Here is a 21,819-nt window from a genome sequence, read left to right on the forward strand (position 1 = left end):
TGGAGTTCTGGAGAGAGATCTGGTCTGCATCAAGATACAGTCCATTCTCATTATGCACAGTAGTGACATTCTGTGACGTCAGCTCGACCCTGAACTAGTAAATACTGACCCACTGTTTCCAGGAGAGATCAGGGTCAGATCTGGTCCCCGCATTTTCATCTACTGATCGATGCATGACCTTGTTTTATCCTGTATTTCTGCTCAATGACACCTTATTTAATATATAGTTTTGATTCATGAATGTTGAACTCATGGTCTACAGCCCCATAACTTATGCCTAAATGAAGCTTATCTAGCCCATGTTTTCTCTATAAGCATGTCTCTGCTTTCTTGTGCTGGGAACACTAAACAGCACTTTGTCACTGCATTTGGGGACCGTTTTAAACCATGAATCTACAAAATACATGGAAATGAAAAACATGACACTAACTGGACCATAAAAATGATACTTGTTTATAGCATGAGAGTCGAAACAGGAGGGCAGAGTGTCCCCTTGTTCGACCTCGGCTGGGGACATGCACCTTGGAAACTCAGCCTGAGCCTCTCTGCTCATGTCCACACATGACCTCAAAGGCATGGCAAGTATTGATTTGGGGGCTACAAATTTTAGTGAGTAGGCAAATTTACAAGTATGGAACCCATGTGTCATGAGGATGGACTGTATTTGGGGGCTGACAGCCTCCAGATGTATTTTGAAGCTGTGAACCTGGATGAAATGGCCAAGGTGGGGACAGGGAAAGATGGAGGAGAAGAAAGTTCCCAGGGCTGAGTCCTGGAGACCCCGGGACTGTGCGGGGGCAGCGTGTGAAGCAGGAAGAGAACCAGGGCCCTGTGGTATCTTGGGAAGTGCTTTGGGTTAGAGAAAGTACTTGTGTCAATTGTTGCTATTAAATCAAATAAGAAGAAGACTGAGTATTGACCTTCACTTTGGGGGCCTTGCATTATGGATCAATTGAACAATTGGTTGATTAAGCCAGTGGGAGGCTGAAAGCCAGTGGGCAGAAAGTGAAGCCAGTCTTTGTGAGGAGTACCTAAGCATGCTGTCAACCCTGGGGCTGGACATCGCCACTCCCACCTGCCCAGGGCCACTGGCTTATCTCTGCAAGGCCCTGGAATTTGGGATCCTGAACAAAGAAGCCAAGCCCCTTCTTTTCACTACATCTATATCTTTGGGGTAAATACCCAGTAGTGAAATTGGAAGGGGAGGTGAACCATGAGAGACTATGGACTCTGAAAAACAACCTGAGGGTTTTGAAGGGGTGGGGGGTGGGAGGTTGGGGGAACCAGGTGGTGGGTATTAGGGAGGGCACGGATTGCATGGAGCACTGGGTGTGGTGAAAAAACAATGAATACTGTTATGCTGAAAATAAATAAAAAATTTAATAAAAAAAAAAAAAAAGAAGAAGCCAAGCCCAACCTCTACTGGGCAGTTTCAATTTGAACACAGCAGAGCCCAGTCCCAGTCAGCACTCCCGATTCTGGGGGCTGTGCTGCCGAGGAGCCCAAGCCAGATGCAGAGGGCTGCTGTCTGCTTTCAGCTCTGGTTCACACTTCTTCTTGGTAGAAGTATCTGTTTCAATCTGTGAAAGCTATTGTTTGGTTGTGGTTGTTCTTACTGCTGTTGCCTAAATGACTATCCAGCTAAATAGTGAATTTTGGCAATGTTAAGATTACTTCAATTTAAATGAGCTCTCTCATAATGAAGAAGTAATGAAAAGAAGGGGTGTTTATCCCAAGTATCCCAGTGCACATGGTGCCTGAGAAGGCAAAGGGATCTGAGTGCCTTGAACTTCATCCTTTACCCTTAACAGCTGTCCAGATATTACATGTCATTTATAAGGAACCAGGATGCTTGCAGACTGTCACGTCACTGATGGCAGGAGACTCCGGGCATTTCAACATCACTGCGTATGGGGTTCCCACTGCCGGCAGCTCCTAGAGCTTGCGCTAACAGTTAAGGCCCCTCCAATGGAGTCGGGCCAGTGGGCAATACAGATGCACATAAGGTAGCGTGTTTGCAGCGTGCCGTGACTGACATATTTCAGAAGCAACACTACAAATACAGGAGAGAGAGGGATCAGCAAGGTCTGGAATAACCAGGTAAAAACTCGGGGAAGAGGCTTACAATTTGAAGGAAGAGTAGAATTCTGGGCCAAGATGGGGAGAGTTCCAGATGTGGGTAAGCAGAAGAACAAGGCCCAGAGTTCAGAACTGCTTCTTAGCAGGTGTGGAAGAAATGAAGAGACTCCTCTGGCTCAGAGAGGGGGCTTGCACATACAAGTACTTGGAGATAATTTATAAGAACTGATGGGGCTGTCTGGTGGCAATCGGCTTCTCAGGGTAACATGGGAGCCTTCAGTATGGTATTGGCCTGGCTTTGGAATCCATTTAATTGAGCCAGGTGTGACATTCCCCTGGCTGTCACCAGTAAGGGAAAAGTCTGAGCTAAGAAAGTTGGTAAATTACTTACATTACTTGTTCTTCTACGTTAACTATATACCCAAATGGTCTCTCTTGACTCTCTGAATAGAAGCAGCAAAACACAGGAAGCACCCATTCTAGCTGTGTAACTGATAAACCAAAGACGACACAGGGACGCCTCTTGGTGCGGGAAAGTCTGCTGTTTGATTTCTTGACGTCACTGTTTCGGTGCTACTGTGATTTATCCAGTTCTGTGGGTCTCATTCTCCTGATTTCAGAAAGAAAAGTAAGCAGTTTAGAAGACCTTCAAACCATGTTCTGTAGATTAAGCGACAGCATGCCTTGCCAGAGGAGGGCAAGAACGGGCTCTCTTGCTAGCAGGGGGACTTAGGAATCCCAAACTTCACTTTAGACGGAAAAGAAGGCAGGGTGGTAGAGACCTGAATTGCTTTGTGATGTTTCTGAGCTAGGTAAGACTTTCCTTTTTCATCGAGCCGTTCTAGAGTGATGGTCTGCCACTGTGCCCAGGCTTTTGTCTGGTGTGCACGCCAGCAACCACAGTGTTTCCTTGTGGGACGTTACTGAAAAAGAGGAAGGTGCCCTTACATCCTGTCCACCGCTGTGTTTACCGGCAGAACCACACCACAGTCCTTCACTTGGTGGCTGATTGTCATGCGACTCTCATGTTACTAACGCTGCGGGAAAGGAGTCCTGCTTTCCTTCCCATAATTTACATGGAATGCTACCCGCCCAAATCTTTGGGCTAGCCCTGGCTAAAATAGTTGAAACAAGTTTCATCGTCTTCTCTTGTGAATGGAAATGAAGAAAGGTGGGTCGATATTCTCAGCATATTTTCTGACACAGTTAGAGAAATGCCCTTCATTCATGAAACCGTGATATTCTTAGAGCTTGATTTGGGACTTGCAGCTCTGGTGAGATCTTGGAAAGCCATGGTAGCAGCCAGCATGGTGTTGGGACGAGAACCTCTGTTCTCCAAGCCACCCAGCCCCTAGTTGGTGGCATTCACAGCCCTGAGACTTGAATGCCTGTAACCCGCATATCTCTGCCATTGGTTAGACACGTGGGAGGCCTGAACCCTTCATTAAACTCTTGGGTTCTCAGTTTCTTGGATGGACTAACTTACCTCCATGATTTTCTCTGGTTCTGCCATCTTTTATCTCTAGAGACATGTGACTCACTATCATTTAAGTGTGTAAATATCCATGTGTCGAGGATATTGATGCCATTCCCCCCCCCATCTTCATTCAGAACAGATAAGAGAAAAATAGAATAAGTTGCCATCACCTGTTTTTGTCCTTGTCCGCACGCAGCCTGTCACGGTGATTCCTCGCATCTTTCCCTGTGCCCTCAGCTCCTATCCCTTCGTCCTCACTCTTCTGTTTGGCCATTTCTCCCACAGAGCTTGATTTTATATTTTCTCCCTTAAATATCACACTTTAGTATACGGCTAAAAAGCATCACTTTCTTCTCATCCTCTCAGACCACTGGTTGGTGAAACAGGGTTTATAGAACTTGGAAATGGCCATGCAGGGCACAGATGGGTAGACAGAGGACCTGGATAAGAATTTTCTCTTTCCTTCTCTCTCAGCAGCTAGTCAGTGACAACTAGCAGCGAGGGTTTCATCACCCCAGGTGCTGCAACCAGACCCCATTTATTAGAGAGATCAGGGCCCCCTGAGTAGGGAGGCTGCTCCTTCTATTAGCCTGATGGGGACAGAAGCTGCTTGTCAGCATGTGGGCAGAGGACCCCTAGCCACATCTTGGAGGAGCCCCCACTCCACATGCCCAGTCCCCCAACTCACTCCACTAACTGTGTGTATAGCACTTTTCACCCTTCTGCTGTTTCTGGATGGCTCCTCTCTATATCACACTGGGACGGGGTGGCATAGTTTCTAAATTGCTTCCACTTTGCTGTGGTGGTGAGGAGGAAAAGTAGCCTTGCGGCATTTTGGGAACTTACTCCTTTTTTTTTCTTTTAATGATTAAAAACTAAAACACAAGGAATGCCTGTAAAGTTCCTCTTATTATTATTTTTTATTAACATATAATGTATTATTTGCCCCAGGGGTACAGGTCTGTGAATCATCAGTCTTACACAATTCACAGACTCACCATAGCACATACCCTCGCCAATGTCCATCACCCAGCCACCCTTTCCCTCCCCTCCCACCCCTCCAGCAATCCTCAGTTTGTTTCCTGAGATTAAGAGTCTCTTATGGTTTGTCTCCCTCCCTGATCCCATCTTGTTTCCTTTTTTCCCTCCCTTCCTCCCCACGATCCCCCACCCTTCCTCTCAAATTGCTCATATCAGAGAGATCATATGATAATTGTCTTTCTCTGATCAACTTTTTTCGCTCAGCATAATACCCTCTAGTTTCATCCACATCGTTACAAATGGCAAGGGTTTGTTTTTTGATGGCTGCATAGTATTCCATTGTATATATATACACCACATCTTCTTTATCCGTTCATCTGTTGATGGACAGCTAGGCTCTTTCCATAGTTTGGCTATTGTGGACATTGCTGCTTTGAACGTTCGGGTGCATGTTCCCCTTTAGATCACTACCTTTGTATCTTTAGAGTAAATACCCAATAGTGAGATTGCTGGGTCATAGGGTAACTCTATTTCCAACTATTTGAGGAACCTCCATGCTGTTTTTCAGAGTGGCTGCACCAGCTTGCATTCCCACCAACAGTGTGGGAGGGTTCCCCTTTCTCTGCATCCTTGCCAACACCTGTCATTTCCTGACTGTTTAATTTTAGCCATTCTGACTGCTGTGAGGTGGTATCTCACTGTGGTTTTGATTTGTATTTCCCCGATGGCGAGTGATGTGGAGCACTTTTTCATGTGTCTGTTGGCCATGTAAATTTCCTCTTAATCTTCAAGCCAAACTTGTCAGATTTCAGAAGTAACAAAGTAACCATCCCATTGCCCTGGATCTTGGGACAACCTCTAAAGGAACACATCACAGGCTTATTTCTCGCCACGTTGCTCTGAATTGCCTCACTCAGAACATTTCCCTTCCTCCCTCCCACTGAATTCCAGGTCTCTCCCACATTTTCAAACACACAGCTGCCCTCCCATTTTCCACTCCCTTCCCATTCCTTAGCCTCGCCCCTCCACCCACCGGCCACAGTCTGGCTTTGGTAGCATTTGAATGGTAACCCAGCTCCGATCGGGATGGTAATTATAAACCGGGACAGTGCTTCCGAGGGGACTTTTCATGCCTGTGGTAAAATTCAAAGGCTACTAGAAAAATCTGAGCAAGCTGCCGTTTTGTGATGCATTTTTAGTCAATTACAACTCTAAGGGAAGGACAAGAAAGGGCAAAGGGACTTGTATCAGCAGAAGGACAGAGATGTCCCAAGAACACGCGACTCATCTGACCTGCCGTGACTTTGGGGGGAAGGCAAACCACGGGTGAAGAATGAGTCCGTATTTCAGCTGTATTTTGATGTGCCAGCAAATCCAGATGGCTACTCTAACCCTCGGTGAGACAACACCGTTTATGAGGGCACTCACAGTAAAGCCCCTCGTTACCCAGGTTTTTTTCTTTTTTAATCCCCCTGCTGCTGGACGTTCCACTGACAGAAAGGGCTCGGGTGCCGCATCATCAGCCCTGCTCTGTGTTGTCTTCAGTTCCTCCCGAGGCCAAATTCTGCCCTGAAATGGATGCCTGAATTTTATTTCCCTTCATCTGTAGAATTCTACTTATCATCCCTGGACAGGCAGCCACTGGGTAGAAATGTCCTGTTTCTCTCCCAGCGTTTAAAAGAAATCCCCTCGCCACTTCTCAGACACGCACTGTCACTGACTCTTTGGGGCTGGATTACGGTTTGATTTAAGGCCCTGTTTACTCATCCACCAACAAGGGAGCTGTTTCTTCTCACTACCTGTGGAAATTCCTCAAAAACAGGAAGACTGGGATCCAAGTGGCCAGCCCCGGACACAAATCCCTAACCGTATTCCTTAACATAAAGGGCCCCATGGAACACCTCACTGGAGCTCATATTCTTTACCATGAAGACATAACTTCAGGACGAAGCAGCAAGTGCCCTTTGAGACAGGAAACTGAGGCATAGAAAGTTAACAAATTCTCCAAGATACGCCAGCCCTGGGCCCAGGCTGTAATTCTGTCCTCTGATTCATGGCCGGATCACAGAGAGATGCTAGTGCGACTCTCTGTGTGTGGCATCACATCATTTAAAAAAAATCTTCACTATAATTTTATGATCTCCAGCTTTACAGATAACAAATTTGGAGGACAGAATGATTAACAGAGTCCTTATAGTCTGAGAATGGGAGAGTCATAATCTTAGGCCACATGTAGCACCAAGACCAGCATCTTGGTATCTTTGTATTTCAACTCAAGGAGTTTGAACATAATTCTTTAAGAAACAAGGAGCCACTGAAGATTTCTGAGCAAGTTCCAAGATTCCTCATGAGTAGTCTGCCCTATTCATGATAATTGGTAAGTTCATTACAGGAGCATCAAAATGTCTTTCCAGAATCCCTCTTGAAATAAGATATGAACATTTTAACTTTCCAAATGGATATACTTGGGATGTTTAAAAGAAAGAGAAAGACCCTACTATAGTCTTTTCACTGTTGTATTAAAAATGTTGTCCTGGGCGCCTGGGTGGCTCAGTGGGTTAAAGCCTCTGCCTTCGGCTCAGGTCATGATCCCAGGGTCCTGGGATCGAGTCCCGCATCGGGCTCTCTGCTCAGCAGGGAGCCTGCTTTCTCCTCTCTCTGCCTGCCTCTCTGCCTACTTGTGATTTCTGTCTGTCAAATAAATAAATAAAATATTTAAAAAAAAAAAATGTTGTCCTGAGAAGCCCCCTTCATTTTTCTCCCTATGATCTATCACTGTGTAAGACCGGTCAGTCGTATCATTTTGAAAGCGCTCTACTAGAAAAGTTCCCCTCTCCCTACTTCTTGGTTAGGCTCCTCCCTGTAAAGGCGCAATCACATTGCCTAACCCGGCTAGCAGAGTGGAACTTGGATCTAGTCCCCCTGACCCCCAGGCCCCATGATCCGTGTTCATGAGCCATGATATTAAAAGGGGTCTCCACTACCTCTGACCAAGACTGACACTTACGTTTTAGGGCCTCTTCTTCCCCTCTGTAACCTACACAAAGTTCAAGTCAAGGGTGTTTCTCCTTGGCCGCCTCAGGGAGGTGAAGCCAGCTAGCAAGAGACACAAATGGACCTTGGACTATGGTCATAGGACATAGGACCTTGGACGAGGTCATAGGATGGCAAGCGGCCTGTCTGCTCACCTCTTCTTGCTGACATCACAAGCACGTTAGACATTTCCAACCCATACCCAAAGACAGGAGCTCATTCAAGGAAAAGTAGAGGGCCGCTAATCTTAGTGTCTGGTCAGCTCTTCTCTGTGAGTAAGGGAAATGGCAGAAGTTTTGCAAACTCCAAAGAATTAGGGAAAAAAAATAGGGTATGCTCATATTTATAAGTAGTCTTCCGGAACGAATTTTTCTAATCTCCTTTTAAGAAAGAACAGATTGCATGGAGCACTGGGTGTGGTGAAAAAACAATGAATACTGTTATGCTGAAAATAAATAAAAAATTTAAAAAAAATAAATAAAGTTACGTTCAGTAATAATCAGGAAATAAATAGTTATACTGGCCAGAAATAAAATGCACAGTGGAAAAAAAAAAAGAAAGAAAGAAAGAATTCTAATTGGGGCCAATGAAGAGAAGAATCTGCTGGAGCTGGGCATTGCCCCCTTGCGGCCATGACAGACTATTCTCATGCCCATGGTGCTGTCAGCAGTGATGAATGGGCATTTCCTGGGTTGCAGTCTCTAGAACCATGCCTGGACTGACAGGGGACTGGAGAAGTATTTTGGTGAATAAGTGAACAAAAGGATCTGTAACTTGACAGACAGAGAGACCAACTAGATAGGAGGTTGGTATAAAGTGTTTGAAGGCTCCCTCCAAGTCAAAGATTCAAGTCCTCAAACGTGCCCTTGCATCACTAGTGGGCCTAGTTCACTTCTGATTTCTGAAGGTTCTAACGCAAAGGGTGGAAATCTCCCATGGTGAATCATTTCCGTGATGCAAAGCTAGAATCAAGACAAAGTACCAAATGATATCAAGGATCTGTCCATCCTTAATTCTAAAAAATAATAAAACCTCCATTCTGGTTTTGTTCCTGTGGTTCTCTCAGCCCTTCATCCTTACATAGTAAACTACTGCTAGTTCTAGCTCTAACTTACTATGTTTATTGTTTTCACAAAGCCTCATTCCAGTCTGGAGGGTTGGGCTCTGTGAATGTAACCATTTTACAGATGAACCACCTGGAGGCTTAAAGAGATCAAATGACTAGCCTGAGTCCACAGGTGTAGTAAGTGGGGGATCCCAGATTTCTTTCACCAAAGAGCCAGTGTGTCTATTTAAAGCTTCTTGTATCCAGACAACCAAAGTTGTTTTAAGTTAAAACCACCTACATCCAGGCAACCATTTCACATCTTCCAGTCCCATTTAATGATAAAACAAGCCTCTGTACCTTTCCTACTCCTCAGCGCTAAACCGATTACTTTAACTTAGAGCACAAAGCAAGGCATGGTCTCACAACACTCTAGCCACAGCCTTTCTTCCCCACCATTTGACTATTAGAGGTAATATATCCTTTCTTAGATATTTTTAAGTTTTATTTACAGTACGGGCAGTATTTTTCAGAGTTTTATTCAGAGTTTCAAATCAACATGCCTCCCATCTGGCCACGATCTTGTCTGAAGTTGTCCGATCATCTTCTTTAAGAAGGGAGCTGTGGCTGGCATGACTTCTGTGGCTTGTGTCCGCACTCAGCACCCAGGAGAACAGGTGTGCCTCGGGGGGCAGAGGCCAAGGCTGCTTCCTTCACATCATAAAGCCGGTGCCTGAAATGGAACCCAAGCTGTCACGCAATTGAAGAATGCCAGAAACACTGCCTTGGTCCCATGGTTCTGGGACATGGGCTTTCCTTTCCTGGCATTGAGGGCTACTCTTCCCACCCCAGGCCACCCCCTCCTGATGTGTCCCTGTCCTCCACCCACTGGAGACAGTCAACTTTGAGGTACCAAGAGCAGTGGTACTCAAGCTTCCATACAGGAAGACAAAGGGCCTTAGACATGAACTTGGTAACAGGGTGAGATCTCCATCTCCTCCTTTCTCTGCAGAAAGTGCTCTTCAGCACATCCCTGAGAGCACAGGAAAAGGGAAAATTCCTTTTCTGTTTTTTTAGAGCCTGGGGACTGAGTGCCACCCCCGTGCCATTAGACGGCTTCTCTTCCCACTTCCAGTCTTCTCTTTCAGTAAAGAAAATGGGCAATTTAATTGTTTTAAAAACAAGATGAAAGGTTTCTGAACTTTTTTTTCTTCCCTTTCGAAACCTTTGGAGTCCTTCCCTTTACCAGGAAACCTTGCTCTCAACCGAAATAAAATAGCTTGGGTTTTAGGACGTTTCCCACCCAGTGGAATTTTCCACAGTGGGTTGGTAGTGAGTCTCAGAGCAGTAAATTCGATTATCTTACATTTTGAACCAACTGTTTCACTAAAAAGCAGGAGAAAAGCCTCAGACAGGAGGACCACATCTGTTGGTCCAAAGATCTCTCCAGTAGCTCGTGGGTGCTCTGCTAAAGCTGCCTCCTTTATGTGATATTAGAACCTGTATTTGCTGGAGTAAATGAAACCAGCCAAGGGGATGCTCTTTCTAAGAACACAGAATTGTTAACCTCAAGCTTGGACCAGGAAGGAAGTTCTGAGCGATCACTTAATAGAATATGTTTTTCTGCCCTTTAGATCTAAAAGTAGTAATTCTGAAATCCCTTTGAAAAAAGGTTCCCAAGGAGAGTGACACACAGGACAATGGGCCGCATGCAGAGAATTGGGGCTGCTTCTGCCTGTTTTATCCCCCAAATTCGTGTCAAGAATAGCCATTTGTTAACCACACAGAGTGTGCTAAGCCTTAAAAATACAGACCTGAGCCATGTGCCTGTGGTCAGGGGACATGAGGCCTGGCGGTTGACAGTGTGATTCACGCAGGGGGGAAGAGATGCAGAAGGTATGGCGGGAGGCCCGGGAGGCTGGCGTGTTACAGGATTTTGGTGGGTGGACCGGGAAACCCAACACATGTCACCCAGGCAGAGCTGCTCCCACTCAACCACTAGCCATCTTGCACATGCCCTTTTCGGCACCTCCTGGGGCAAGGGGGTCTGCTCCCCTGACAGCCCCTGACAGCCTCCAGGGACTGGGATTTGAGATGCACCAGAGAAACACCAGGGTCCTCTTGCCTGAGTCCTTTCCTTCAGTCTAGGCTGAGAAAGCCCGGAGACTCAGCCCTTTCCTGCTCTGCCTGGGGGCTGATGGCATCACAAACCGGCTGCGATGGCTTTTCATGATAGCTCTCTTTGTCAAACATCAGTCATCTCAATTCAGTTCTTTCAGTTCAAAGCCTTGCTCACTGAGGAGGTGTGGTGGTGATGAGAGTCACTGTCACCCTCCCACTACATATGAAGTATGTGAGTTGCACTGGTTACAATCAGAAGAAAAAAATGTTTCACCTTGATGAAGAAGTTCTTTGGCATCTGACATTGTTGAGCGGTGGATTTGTGGGGGGGCATGGCTCAGAAAACTCTTCCTGCTTTGCAAGGCCCCTGTTTGACTGTGCTCTGGGCCTCCTCTGCCTGGAAGCTCATTTGTTGTCTGAGTGTTGGTAAATTGGATGCTGTGGCTTTTTAGAATTACAGCCGAATTCTTGCCAAGGATTGTATGGTATAAGATGGATAACCAAAGACAAGGGAGTGTGGCTGCTTCTCAAAGTGACAGCTGGTCTCTCAGCCAGAGGTGGACCCTCGCAGAGCACAGGCTGCAGGCCAAAAGGGCGAGGGAGAGGGTAGGAGGTGGGCCACAGACCAGGAGAATTCAACAGGTTGGCAAACAAAGGGAGCCAACTGCAGGACCCAGAGGAGAGTGTGGGAGGGAAATATCTCAGCAGATCCCAGGGGATCGGCATGATTTCATGGTCATAGAAAATTGTCAGGAGGGTTTTGAATATTGCCTGAGAATTGATGCTTTCCAAGAATCACTACTAGATGAAAAGTAGCTAATGGGATGTAGGTAGGCTTGTTCAAACACTGTCCCAGACAATATTTATTTTTTGTCTTTAAAGATTTTATTTATTTATTTACTCACCCACCCACCCAGTGGGAGAGGGAGAGAATCAAGCAGACTTCGTGAGCACTGAGCCCAATGCGGGGCTCGATCTCACGACTCTGAGAGAATCACCTGAGCTGAAATCCAGAGTCAGGAGCTTAACCAGCTGCGCCACCGAGGTGCCCCGAGACCATTTGGTTTCAAGAATCAAATCAAAAGTGGAATTGGAACAAAGACCATTGGTGTGTGTTGCTGTGATTCATTTTTTTTAAAAATGTCTTTGGTTGGTGAGAATACCCTTTTCCAGTTCAGTCAGCTTTCTCTTTTTTCATTGTTACATCACATGTTGGAAGACTTCACTCTCCCCATTTGTCTCAAGTGCAGTGAGGATCCTCACCCTCGCCAGAAGGCCAGTGGTTCGCCTGCCAGCAGTTGGTTAAAAAATGTTTATTGTGGGGGCGCCTGGGTGGCTCAGTGGGTTAAGCCTCTGCCTTCGGCTCAGGTCATGATCTCAGGGTCCTGGGATCGAGCCCCACATCGGACTCTCTGCCCAGCAGGGAGTCTGCTTCCCCCTCTCTCTCTGCCTGCCTCCCTGTCTACTTGTGATCTCTCTCTCTGTGTCAAATAAATGAACAAAATCTTTAAAAAAAAAAAAAAATGTTTATTGTGTTGTTGTTGACAGAACCTAGATAGGACACAACACCAGAAAGAACAAGAAATGTTTGGCACATGTACGGAGACTTCCACTCCCGTATTGTTACCTGGGTGTTTGCTTGTTAATCATTCAGAAATCTCCCCGACAACACCTGTGCTACTGATCCTGGCATCTTTCTGTCTGTGGCTGTCTTCTGTCAGTTGCGAGACTAGAAGCATCTGAGAAAGATCCAGATCCCTTTTTTAAAAAGACAAAAAAAATCCACAAAACCGTACACTTGATGTTATAAATTTTACCATTTACACAAAATCTCTCTTTTTTAAAAAAGATTTATTTATTTATTTATTTCAGAGAGAGAGAGAGAGAGAGAGAGAGAGAAAGAACACAAGCAGGGGGAGTAGGAGACAGAGAAGCAGGCTTCCTGCTGAGCAGGGAGCCCGATGTGGGGCTCGATCCTAGGACCCTGGGATCATGACCCGAGCCGATGGCAGACGCTTAATGACTGAGCCACCCAGGTGCCCCAGAATTGCATATTTTATAAATTACATGTGCCATCTGTGGCTTCAAGAATCTAAACATCTCAAGCAATCTTCCCATTCTGTGCCGCATACAAATCAGTCAGTTCCTTTTCAAGTGCGTGCAGGGCCTTGCACTGTTCTCCAGAACACAGGTCTCTCTACCAGCCCCAAGGTGAGATGCTGAGTGTGCACATGCCCCTGGGTATACAGGCTTCTGGTGGACGCCGTGTTCTCTATTCTTTTGTCTTCTGGATGATGGATGGTGACCAGAATTTCCTTCTATCTAAAAGGCAGGGAAGGAGGGGGAGGAGGAGGAGGAAGAAGATGTTCTTTTAAAGAGCCCTCCCTCTCACCCCCAGAGTGCTGGAGACCTGAGTCTGGGAAGCTCCGAAGAACACAGGGTCAGCTCTTCCTCGGAGTGAAAGCTGCTTTTCAGGGGCTGGGACTCTTACCCCTCTACACATCATGGCTCAGGGGATCAGCTCAATCTTTGCTTATAAACTGTGGCATCAACTGTTGGAGGTGCCAACCTCTTCCTTCTCAGGGCTCCTTCCCCACATCTGTTGCCATGTCACACCTGGTGCGTGACATGAGCTTTGCCCCATATCCCGCACTGAACTGTCGCTGCCCCTGCCCCACTGTTTGACACCTGGTACCCTGGGGTGGCTGAGACTGGCTGGCTTGCCCTCTCCCTAAGGGGTCCAGCAGATCCCATGACATGGAAGCCAGGGCTCCTACCCACCAGCATGGCTCTGTGCCCAGAATATCTGCTGTCCGTCCTGCTGGGAAGTGACACTGGGTCAGACATCACCAGTGAGCCTTCTGTGCCTCCTTTGAACTTTCCATCAGGCCACATGGATGGCTCTGGGGGCTAAGAAATTAGCTCCTTGCTGATGCAGTCACCTCCCACCATCTGTGCCCTTGTGGTTGCTCAGACCAGAACATCAGCTCAGAGAGAGCATATGTCCTAAATCAGCAGGACATTAATGTGACAAATGGCTCCCTTTTGTCAGTTGCCATAATAGAAGTGTCTGAGAAATATGCTCGTAGCAATTACGGGGAAAAGGAGGTATTGATGGGTCTAGCCCTCCATTATCCAAGGGCTACTTCTCTAGTTTGTGAGTTTCCTGGCTTTATGGTTCTGCTTCTCCTTTCGCTATTGCATGGAGGGTGGACGAAGCAAAGAAAGGACATACAGACATATTTGTTTTGCTCTTGATAAAAAAGACAAAAATAAAGTCTAGTTCAAGTGTGGAAGAATGGGAGCTGAAATTGGGAAGTAGATTTGGGGGTTATCTGTGGATTGTATTTCTTACCATCATAACCAGAAATAATCAGTAGAATACATCCCTAGTCCTGCTTAGGAAAATTTATTGTAACGAAGATAAGAGAGGATTTCCCTGTTAGTTTTTCTGCCACAGAATTTTCTTACAGGTAGCACTCAACTTAACAGTAAATATATTCCAATGGATGGAACTGGGATGAGGATGAAATTGACCAGGTTCAAATCCCAGCTGGTCCATTTCTACTGGGTAGCATCAGAAAAAGAACTTCTCTGAGGCTCATTTCCCTATTCTCTAATGATCATTGCAAGGGTTGCTGAAAGGGTTATAGTAGAAAATACTTATGAATGACACAGGTCATGGCAGGGACATAATTACCTGTCAGTCCAGTTGGAGAGGAAGTCCGTGTAGAGACTACTTTCTCGCTGGATCACTTTGGGCAGGTTCCTTGACCCATCAGTCAGGGTCCTGTGACTTGGGAGTCATCATGATGATAATAATAATTAAGCTCTTGCCCCCCCCCCGCCCAAGGCCAATTAGTGTAAATGAGTTAATTCATCCCAAAGCCATAGAACACACAATCCAGCAGACAGCTCGTCTTACTTTGTCTAATCGCTTAGGTTTTCTGGAAGGTCTATGCTAAAGACACGTCTGTCAAGTGTATTTGGGTGAAAAGGAGATTTTGCTTGTGAAGATGCACTGTTTTTTCTTGTGTTTACTTACTCTTTGCACAAAGATGTGTGACAGCCACTGCCGGTCGGGAGACACTGGGTGTGGGTATCCAGCAGAGGGCTCAAGCCACAAGGCCAGGAAGAGAAAGCAAGAGTCTAGGACAAAATAAGCTGAGACCCCCGGGATGGAGGGCTCTTGGGTTAGAACTGAGGAATTGGGAGTCAGGAGCCTTTTTGCTATTTCATGGGTGAGAAAATGAAATGTTAGTACTGACAGGTCACCTGCCCAAAACCTTCCAGAGTGAGCTGAAAGCAGGCCTAAGGCAGGTTTCCTAGGACCCGATTTCAGGTCTCCCCTCCCCTGGATTGTGGCATCCATGAAAGTATTAAGAGGGGGCCTCACCTTCATGCCCCACGGCACCCAGGAAGGCCCTGCCCTGGGGCCAGAAATGCTTCCCCAAATGAATTTTAGGGGAAGTCACACCCTAGGCTGTAAGTGGAGGGTATCTTTCTCTGACTCAGTCTCGCCCCAGCTGCAGTACCTAGCCCAGCCCCAATATGAAAGAGTCACCTACTCCGACTGACTGATAGATTGACTGGTTGAACTTTTTTGTTAATCTTGTTACACACACACACACACACACACACACACACACACACGTGCGTGCGCGCGCGCACACACACACACACACACACACAGTGTTCTTGTGTTTTTCTAGTTAGAAAAGCGAATATGTAAATTAAGTTCTATATCTCTACTCAGTTTTTAGGATCACAGAAAGTTCAGCTTGAGGGGCAGACAGAAAAAGAGAAGAAAAATCTAAAAAATGTTTTATGTCTTGGGCATTTAACTTGTCATGCTTGTGTCTCTCCTTTATCACTCCACAGCTCCTGAGGTCCTGGCCCAGAAACCATACAGCAAGGCTGTTGACTGCTGGTCCATCGGAGTAATTGCCTATATTTTGTAAGTACCCCTGGCCACCTTGGCTCCTTTTTTCTTTCTTTCTTTTTTTCTTTTTTATTGTGTCAAAATATACATAACAAAATTTACCATTTTAACCATTTTTTAATGTTGTTGTGCAACCATCACCACCGGCCATCTCTGGAACTTTCTCATCTTCCCAAAGGGAAACTCTGTCCCTGTTAAACACTAACTCCCTGAAGTCCTGGGCAGCCGCCTTCTTCCTATTTTCTGTCTTCGTGAACTCGACTGTTCTAGGTCCCTCATGCCAGTGGGATCCTATAGTCTTTGTCCTTTCGCAACAGGCTTTTTCATTTATCATAATGTCTTCAAGATTCATCAGTGTTGTAGCAGGTGTCAGAATTTCCTTCTTTTTAGGCTGAGTAATTGTCCGTTTTATGCATATAATACGTTGTGTTTTTCCATTCAGCCATCAGTGAACACTGGGTGGTTTCCACCTCGTGGCTATTGTGCGTAATGCTATTATGAGCACAGGTGTATAGACGTCTGCCTTTGGGTGTATACTGGAAGTGGGTTTGCTGGATCGGACGGTACTTCCATTTAACTTTTTGGAGTCTCCACACTCCTTTGTAAGGCAGCACCCTCACTTTACATTCCCAACAACAATGCACAATGGTTCCTGTTTCTCTACACATTTCCTGACACTGAGTTCTCATGTTTTATAGTGGCCATCCTGATCGGTATGAAGTGCTATCGTTGTGGGTTTGATTTGCATTCCTCATTTTTAAAATTTACTTGTAATGTGTTTGTTTGAGTAGAGTTGACACATGGGGTTAACGCTAGTTTCAGGTGTAAAACATAGTGATTTGACAACTCTGTTTGTTATGTTGTGCTCTCCACAAGTGTTGCTGCCTGCTGTCACCTTACAAGGCTGTCACAGTACCATTGGCCATGTTCTCTGTGCTGTCCTTTTCATCCCCACGACTTATTCATTCCATCACTAGAGGCCTGGACCTCTCACTCCCCTTCACCCATGTGGCCCATCCCCCAACCTCCTTCCCTCTGGCAACCATCAGTTTGTTCTCTCTATTTATAGGTTTGATTCTGCTTTTTATTTGCTTGTGTATTTATTTGTTTCACTTTTAGATTCCACACATGAGTGAAATCATGTGATATTTGTCTTCCTTGGTCTGACTTAATTCACTTAGCATCATACCCTATAGGTCAATCCATATTGTTGCAAATGACAATTTTTTATGGCTGAGTAATATTCCTTTGTGTTTATGTGTATCAGCGGACACTTGGGTTGCTTCTATACCTTGGCTATTATAAATTATTCTCCAATGCATTTCTCTTTTGGCTAAAGATGTTGAGCATCTTTTCATGTGCTACCTTGGATTTCCTGGGGCTACAAACCACTATGAAATTACTAGGAAATCTCCCAAAGAGATCAGAATGAGAAACAGTGTGATGAAAACCAAAATTGAGCCAGTAGAGTCCCCATTTCTTCTCGAGTGCCTCATCTCTACAACCCAGGAAAGGCCATCATAAGCATAGGGTTGTTGCAGTTATTTCAGAGTGATCAATTTTGGGTTTTATTTTTGTTTTTTATTTTGCTTAAGTCCTCTGTAAAGTTATTTTTTGATTACAATTTATTTTTGCAGTGGTACTTTCAAATGCTTACTACGGAACTTCTTCCTAGGGTGGGTTTGTGCCAACTGGTGTCTGTAATGGATAGCAAATGAATTTCTTCCTGAGGGGGGAAGGCTTTCTAGCGCATAGAACCCACGACACACAATGAAAGACCATTGGGGATTGTGATCAGAGAAAGGTCTGGCAGTATGTGGCATCCTCAGGGATTGCTGGAAACATCCCCCCTGTGTTGGCTTTGTCTCATTATCTGGAAGGCAAGCGGTCTTTCTATAGTGTACATTCAACTGGGCAGCTTTTGTAGTTTAGTGTGGATTTAGTTGACAGCTCCTGTAGATTCCTTCCATTACCACAGGAATTATCTATTATAATGCCCTTGGCCTCTGTGGCTCCCACTTATGAAAACAGGTAAAGGCCAGGTGCATCTGAGCTGTAAGACGGCCATATTGCACTTACATAGTGCTCTCACTTTCAAAGCACATTGACTGTCTTCTATGGTAATTTCATCATTTTTTGTGTGTGTTGGGGGGAAGTTACAGACTGTTTGAGAGTCTGGTGAAAGCTGTGGACCCTCTCCCTTAATAAATTCACACACATACACACACCACACACACACACACACACACACACACGCACACACACACTTCTGCATATCTCATTAGAGAGCTTCCTGGGTAAGCAGAAAGCAGACACAGGCCGTGTGTTTTTTACTCTGGCTCCTTAAACCCCCTACTGAAATTCTTGTCAGAGGTCCTATCTTGCTAAACTTGGCATAGAAGATTGAAAGAAATGAATGACGGGCCCTTCCCCAGAGGACTAAGGCTGGTGTCCTCTAGAGAAATCTGGGGCTAGGCAAAATCACCCCTTCATCTGGGCTTCTGCTTGCTTATTTCTTCACATCTGTTCTGAATTTTGAACTACCACTCTGGTCTAGACTAAAGTCGATAGATTCCCTTGGTATATATAACTGTATATGAGATTATCTCCCTGAAGTCTTGGCACTGGGGTAGGGTGTCTGCACAGCTATGAGGAGGTACAGATGGCTTTACTGGGATAAGCACTGGTGTCTTAGAGAGCTCTGGCTGCTAGAGCAAAACACGGTAGACCAGACGACTTAATCAGCAGGTTTGTTTCTTATAGTTTGGAAGGCTGGGAAGTCCAAGATCTAGGTGCCTACTGATTCCATTCCACCTTGCTGTCTGCCACCTTCTTGTTGTGCCCTTGCAAGGCAGAAACAGAACATGCAAGCTCTCTGGTGTCTCTTCTTACAAAGGCACTGATCCCATTATGGAGACCCCATCCTCATGACCTCATCTGAACCTAATTACCTTTCAAAGGCCCATTTCCAAAAACCATCACACTGGGGGTTAGGGCTTCAACCTATGAATTTGAGAGGGATACTCTTCAGTCCATAGTAAATGATTTGGTTGTACTATGCATAATGGAATTATTACAGTGGAATTCCCTTAAAACATGGACATTTCAAGATGGACAGAGCATTGCCTTTTTAATAATCCTAACATCAAACATCTGTATAACAGTGCAGGAATATAAATGTGGTCCCAAGTTTTATCTCCCTTCACCCTCCCTTACAATCCTACAAGACAGAGGCAGTTTTTATTAAACTTGGTGAGACGAGATAAAACTTCAGGGACACCAAATAATGTAACTTGGTATCAGAATCGACATTTGAACCCAAGCCCCACTCCGACTTCCAGTCCGGCTCTTTGTGCTAACACGTGCCCTCACATGCGGACGGGGCCACGCCACTGAGAGGAGAGAGGATGTTTCTTTTCATGTTATATCCAGCTTGCGTTTGTTTATTTCTTTCTGCAAATATTTACTGAATATGTACCATGCACCTGTCACTTTGCTAGGGACTGCGAAGGAGCACTCAACAGCACATACACAGCCCCTGTGTTTGTGAATCCAGCTCACAGTCTCGTGAAAGAGACAGGTTTCGAAGAAACCTCATAAGTGAACATGGAATTTTAAAATGCGCACAGCGCTTTAAAGGAAGAGCACGAGGGGCCCTGGCACAGTGGGACAGATCTTCCCTGTTTCTAGCGGGTGGCTGGGGAAGTCTTCTCTGAGCAGAGGACCCAATAAAACCAAACCCAAATGATGACTAGGTCAGGCAGCTAAAGCGTGAGGAGGCAGTGTTCCAGGCAGACTGAATGGCCTGAGCAGAAGATGCTTTAGCTGCAAGTAACAGAAAAACTAGGTAGGGCCGGCGTCCACATTTAGGAAAAGTCCTACCTCACATAATAACAAGTGCATAGGTGGGAAGGCCCCATGAGTGCCGATGTCAAAACCTCAGTCCCAGGTCTTAGCCACCCTTGCTCTCCGCCATCCTCAGCGCATTGGTTTTCCCTTGTGCCCTCCCCAATCAAACACGACGGCCACCACAGCTGCAGTCCTCATGGACAGACGCAGCACCAACCGGTGGAAGAAGAGGTGATGTTTACCCGCCATGTGCCTGTAAGAGCCAAACTGTCTTCCCCAGAAGTCCTCAGCCAACATTCCCTCACGTCTCCTCGGCCAGAAATGCCTCCCATGCTCATCTCTAAAGTGGTCCCTGGAAGAGGAAATGGGATGATTCCGGCCAGCCGAGTGAAGCAGGTGACCATGTGGAGGAGGGGCAAATCAGAGTCGTGCTGGGGACAAAGAAAGCAGGAAACGGATCTGCAGTAGGTAAAGAGCGTGTCTGTCACGGCCCACAGGTAGGGCACTGTCAGAAAGGCAAGCATGGGGACAGTATGGTGTCAAGGCAGGATATCAGCGAAGTTATATTCCAAGACGTAAGCAAGAGCCTGGGGAAGGAGAGACTTGGCAGAAAGTTTAGGGTTAACAGAGGTTAGTGGGAAGCCAAAGAAGGCTCTGGGCCAGAGCTGTGAACTGACCTGATTTTCACTCAAGGATTATTTGGGCTACTCTGGGAACAAGGGTCGGACAGGCCTGCAGTGGAGGGTGGCAACCGCTGGGAGGCGCTGTCAGATGAGCAGTCAGAGTTGCTTCTACCAGGAAGGCCGTGATGGGGTTCAGGTGGTGGATGTATTTTGGATGCAGGAGATAAGGAGACAGAAGTTTCAAGTGTAAGGCCAAGGCTTTGGCTTAAGCGATCATGTAAATGGCTAAGAGAAAAAGAATTAGGGGGTGGTGGGGGAGCCAGTTTAGGGGGATCGGTAAGATCAAGAATTTCGTTTTGGGCGTGTTAAACTTGAGACTGCTTTGAGATATCCATGGAATAGTGTATGCACTATCAGAAGTCTGGGGGAGAGATCTGGGCATAATGTATGCGGGTATAGTTTGACCATAGTACATTCAAATCCTTATCCCGACAGTATAGGAGACAATAATTGGCAGGGTTAAAATACAGTATTAAGTAAAGCAATACTATATGTCTTTATTTCTAGTTTAAGTAAAAACTTCATAAGTATAAATGTGGTGGTTCCCTGGTCACCACTACCTTTGTCCTAGGGATTAGTCTCAGGCTGGTTTAACAACTGGGTCAGACTCCAAAATGGCGGGCAGGGCTTCTGTTTCCCTGGATGCCTTCCAGAGCCCTGAGTCTCAAGCAGAGAATGAATGGACTTTGGACGTCTCAGTTATACTTTCCAAGATGTTCAGATCCTAATGAGTGATAGGCCAAATTCTAAATAAAATTTTTTAAAAGATTTTATTTATTTATTTCAGAGAGAGACAGAGATAGCAAGAGAGAGCACAAGCGGGGAGGAGAAGGAGAAGCAGAGTAGGGAGCAGGGAGCCCAATGTGTGACTCGATCCCAGGACTCCGGGATCGTGACCTGAGCCGAAGGCAGATGCTTTACCCACTGAACCACCCAGGTGCCCCTAGATAGAATTCTTCTACATAATCTGGCGATGTTTAGAGAACCACTAACTTCGAATTTGTCTTCATTAGTGTCAACACCTAGCACTCCTCGAGTGCCTTCTCTGTCCCAGGCACTGTGCTAGGTGCTAGAGACACCACGCTGACCCACAGATAGCACACACGGGAAGCAAGCTCTGCCGCGGGGCTCTGCACTCAACTCCCATTCTTTGCATCACTTGTGATGGAGAAGAGGTTAGCCTCTGAGGTTTTTTGGGGGGCAGCATTATTTTCATTAGATCACCCTGTCCAACAGAGATACCCAATCACAGCAAAAGGGCCTGTGACAGGCCACGTACCAAAGGACCTCCTCTCTGTGCACCAGGCACAACCGTCTGCATTTTGTCAGTGCACATACTTGACGGATTGCTTCTCTTTTTATCTCTGCACTCTTGTCTATGTCATCCATCATTTGGAAGGAGAAATGGCTTCTTTCCCTATCAGCGATATTCATTTCTAAAAATACATCAAATGGGTCCTTATCCTGTCAGGGAATCTCTCTTTGGGGATCAGGACTTACAAAAAACCATCTTTGCCGGCATCACTTAAGCTACTGAGAAGGCTGGAGGACAGAATTTTTTGGCACTCCCGATGAGCATGTTGGTGTCCAGGCTGGGGTTGTGGATCAG

At 46.0% G+C, this 21,819-nt stretch overlaps 1 protein-coding gene across 3 annotated transcripts in view; it reads left to right on the forward strand.

Moving 5' to 3' along the window:
- The window catches only part of CAMK1D (calcium/calmodulin dependent protein kinase ID), a 426,399-nt gene that overhangs the window by 378,652 nt on the left and 25,928 nt on the right, over positions 1-21,819 (forward strand). For all 3 annotated transcript variants that reach the window (XM_080810380.1, XM_080810382.1, XM_080810381.1), the window contains one exon: positions 15,618-15,693. In XM_080810380.1, the coding sequence (XP_080666506.1) occupies positions 15,618-15,693 (76 nt within the window). The remainder of the gene's footprint in view (positions 1-15,617; positions 15,694-21,819) is intronic.

Source organism: Martes martes (assembly GCF_963455335.1).
Source record: "Martes martes genome assembly, chromosome: 8".
In the NCBI taxonomy this organism is placed as follows: Eukaryota; Metazoa; Chordata; class Mammalia; order Carnivora; family Mustelidae; genus Martes; species Martes martes.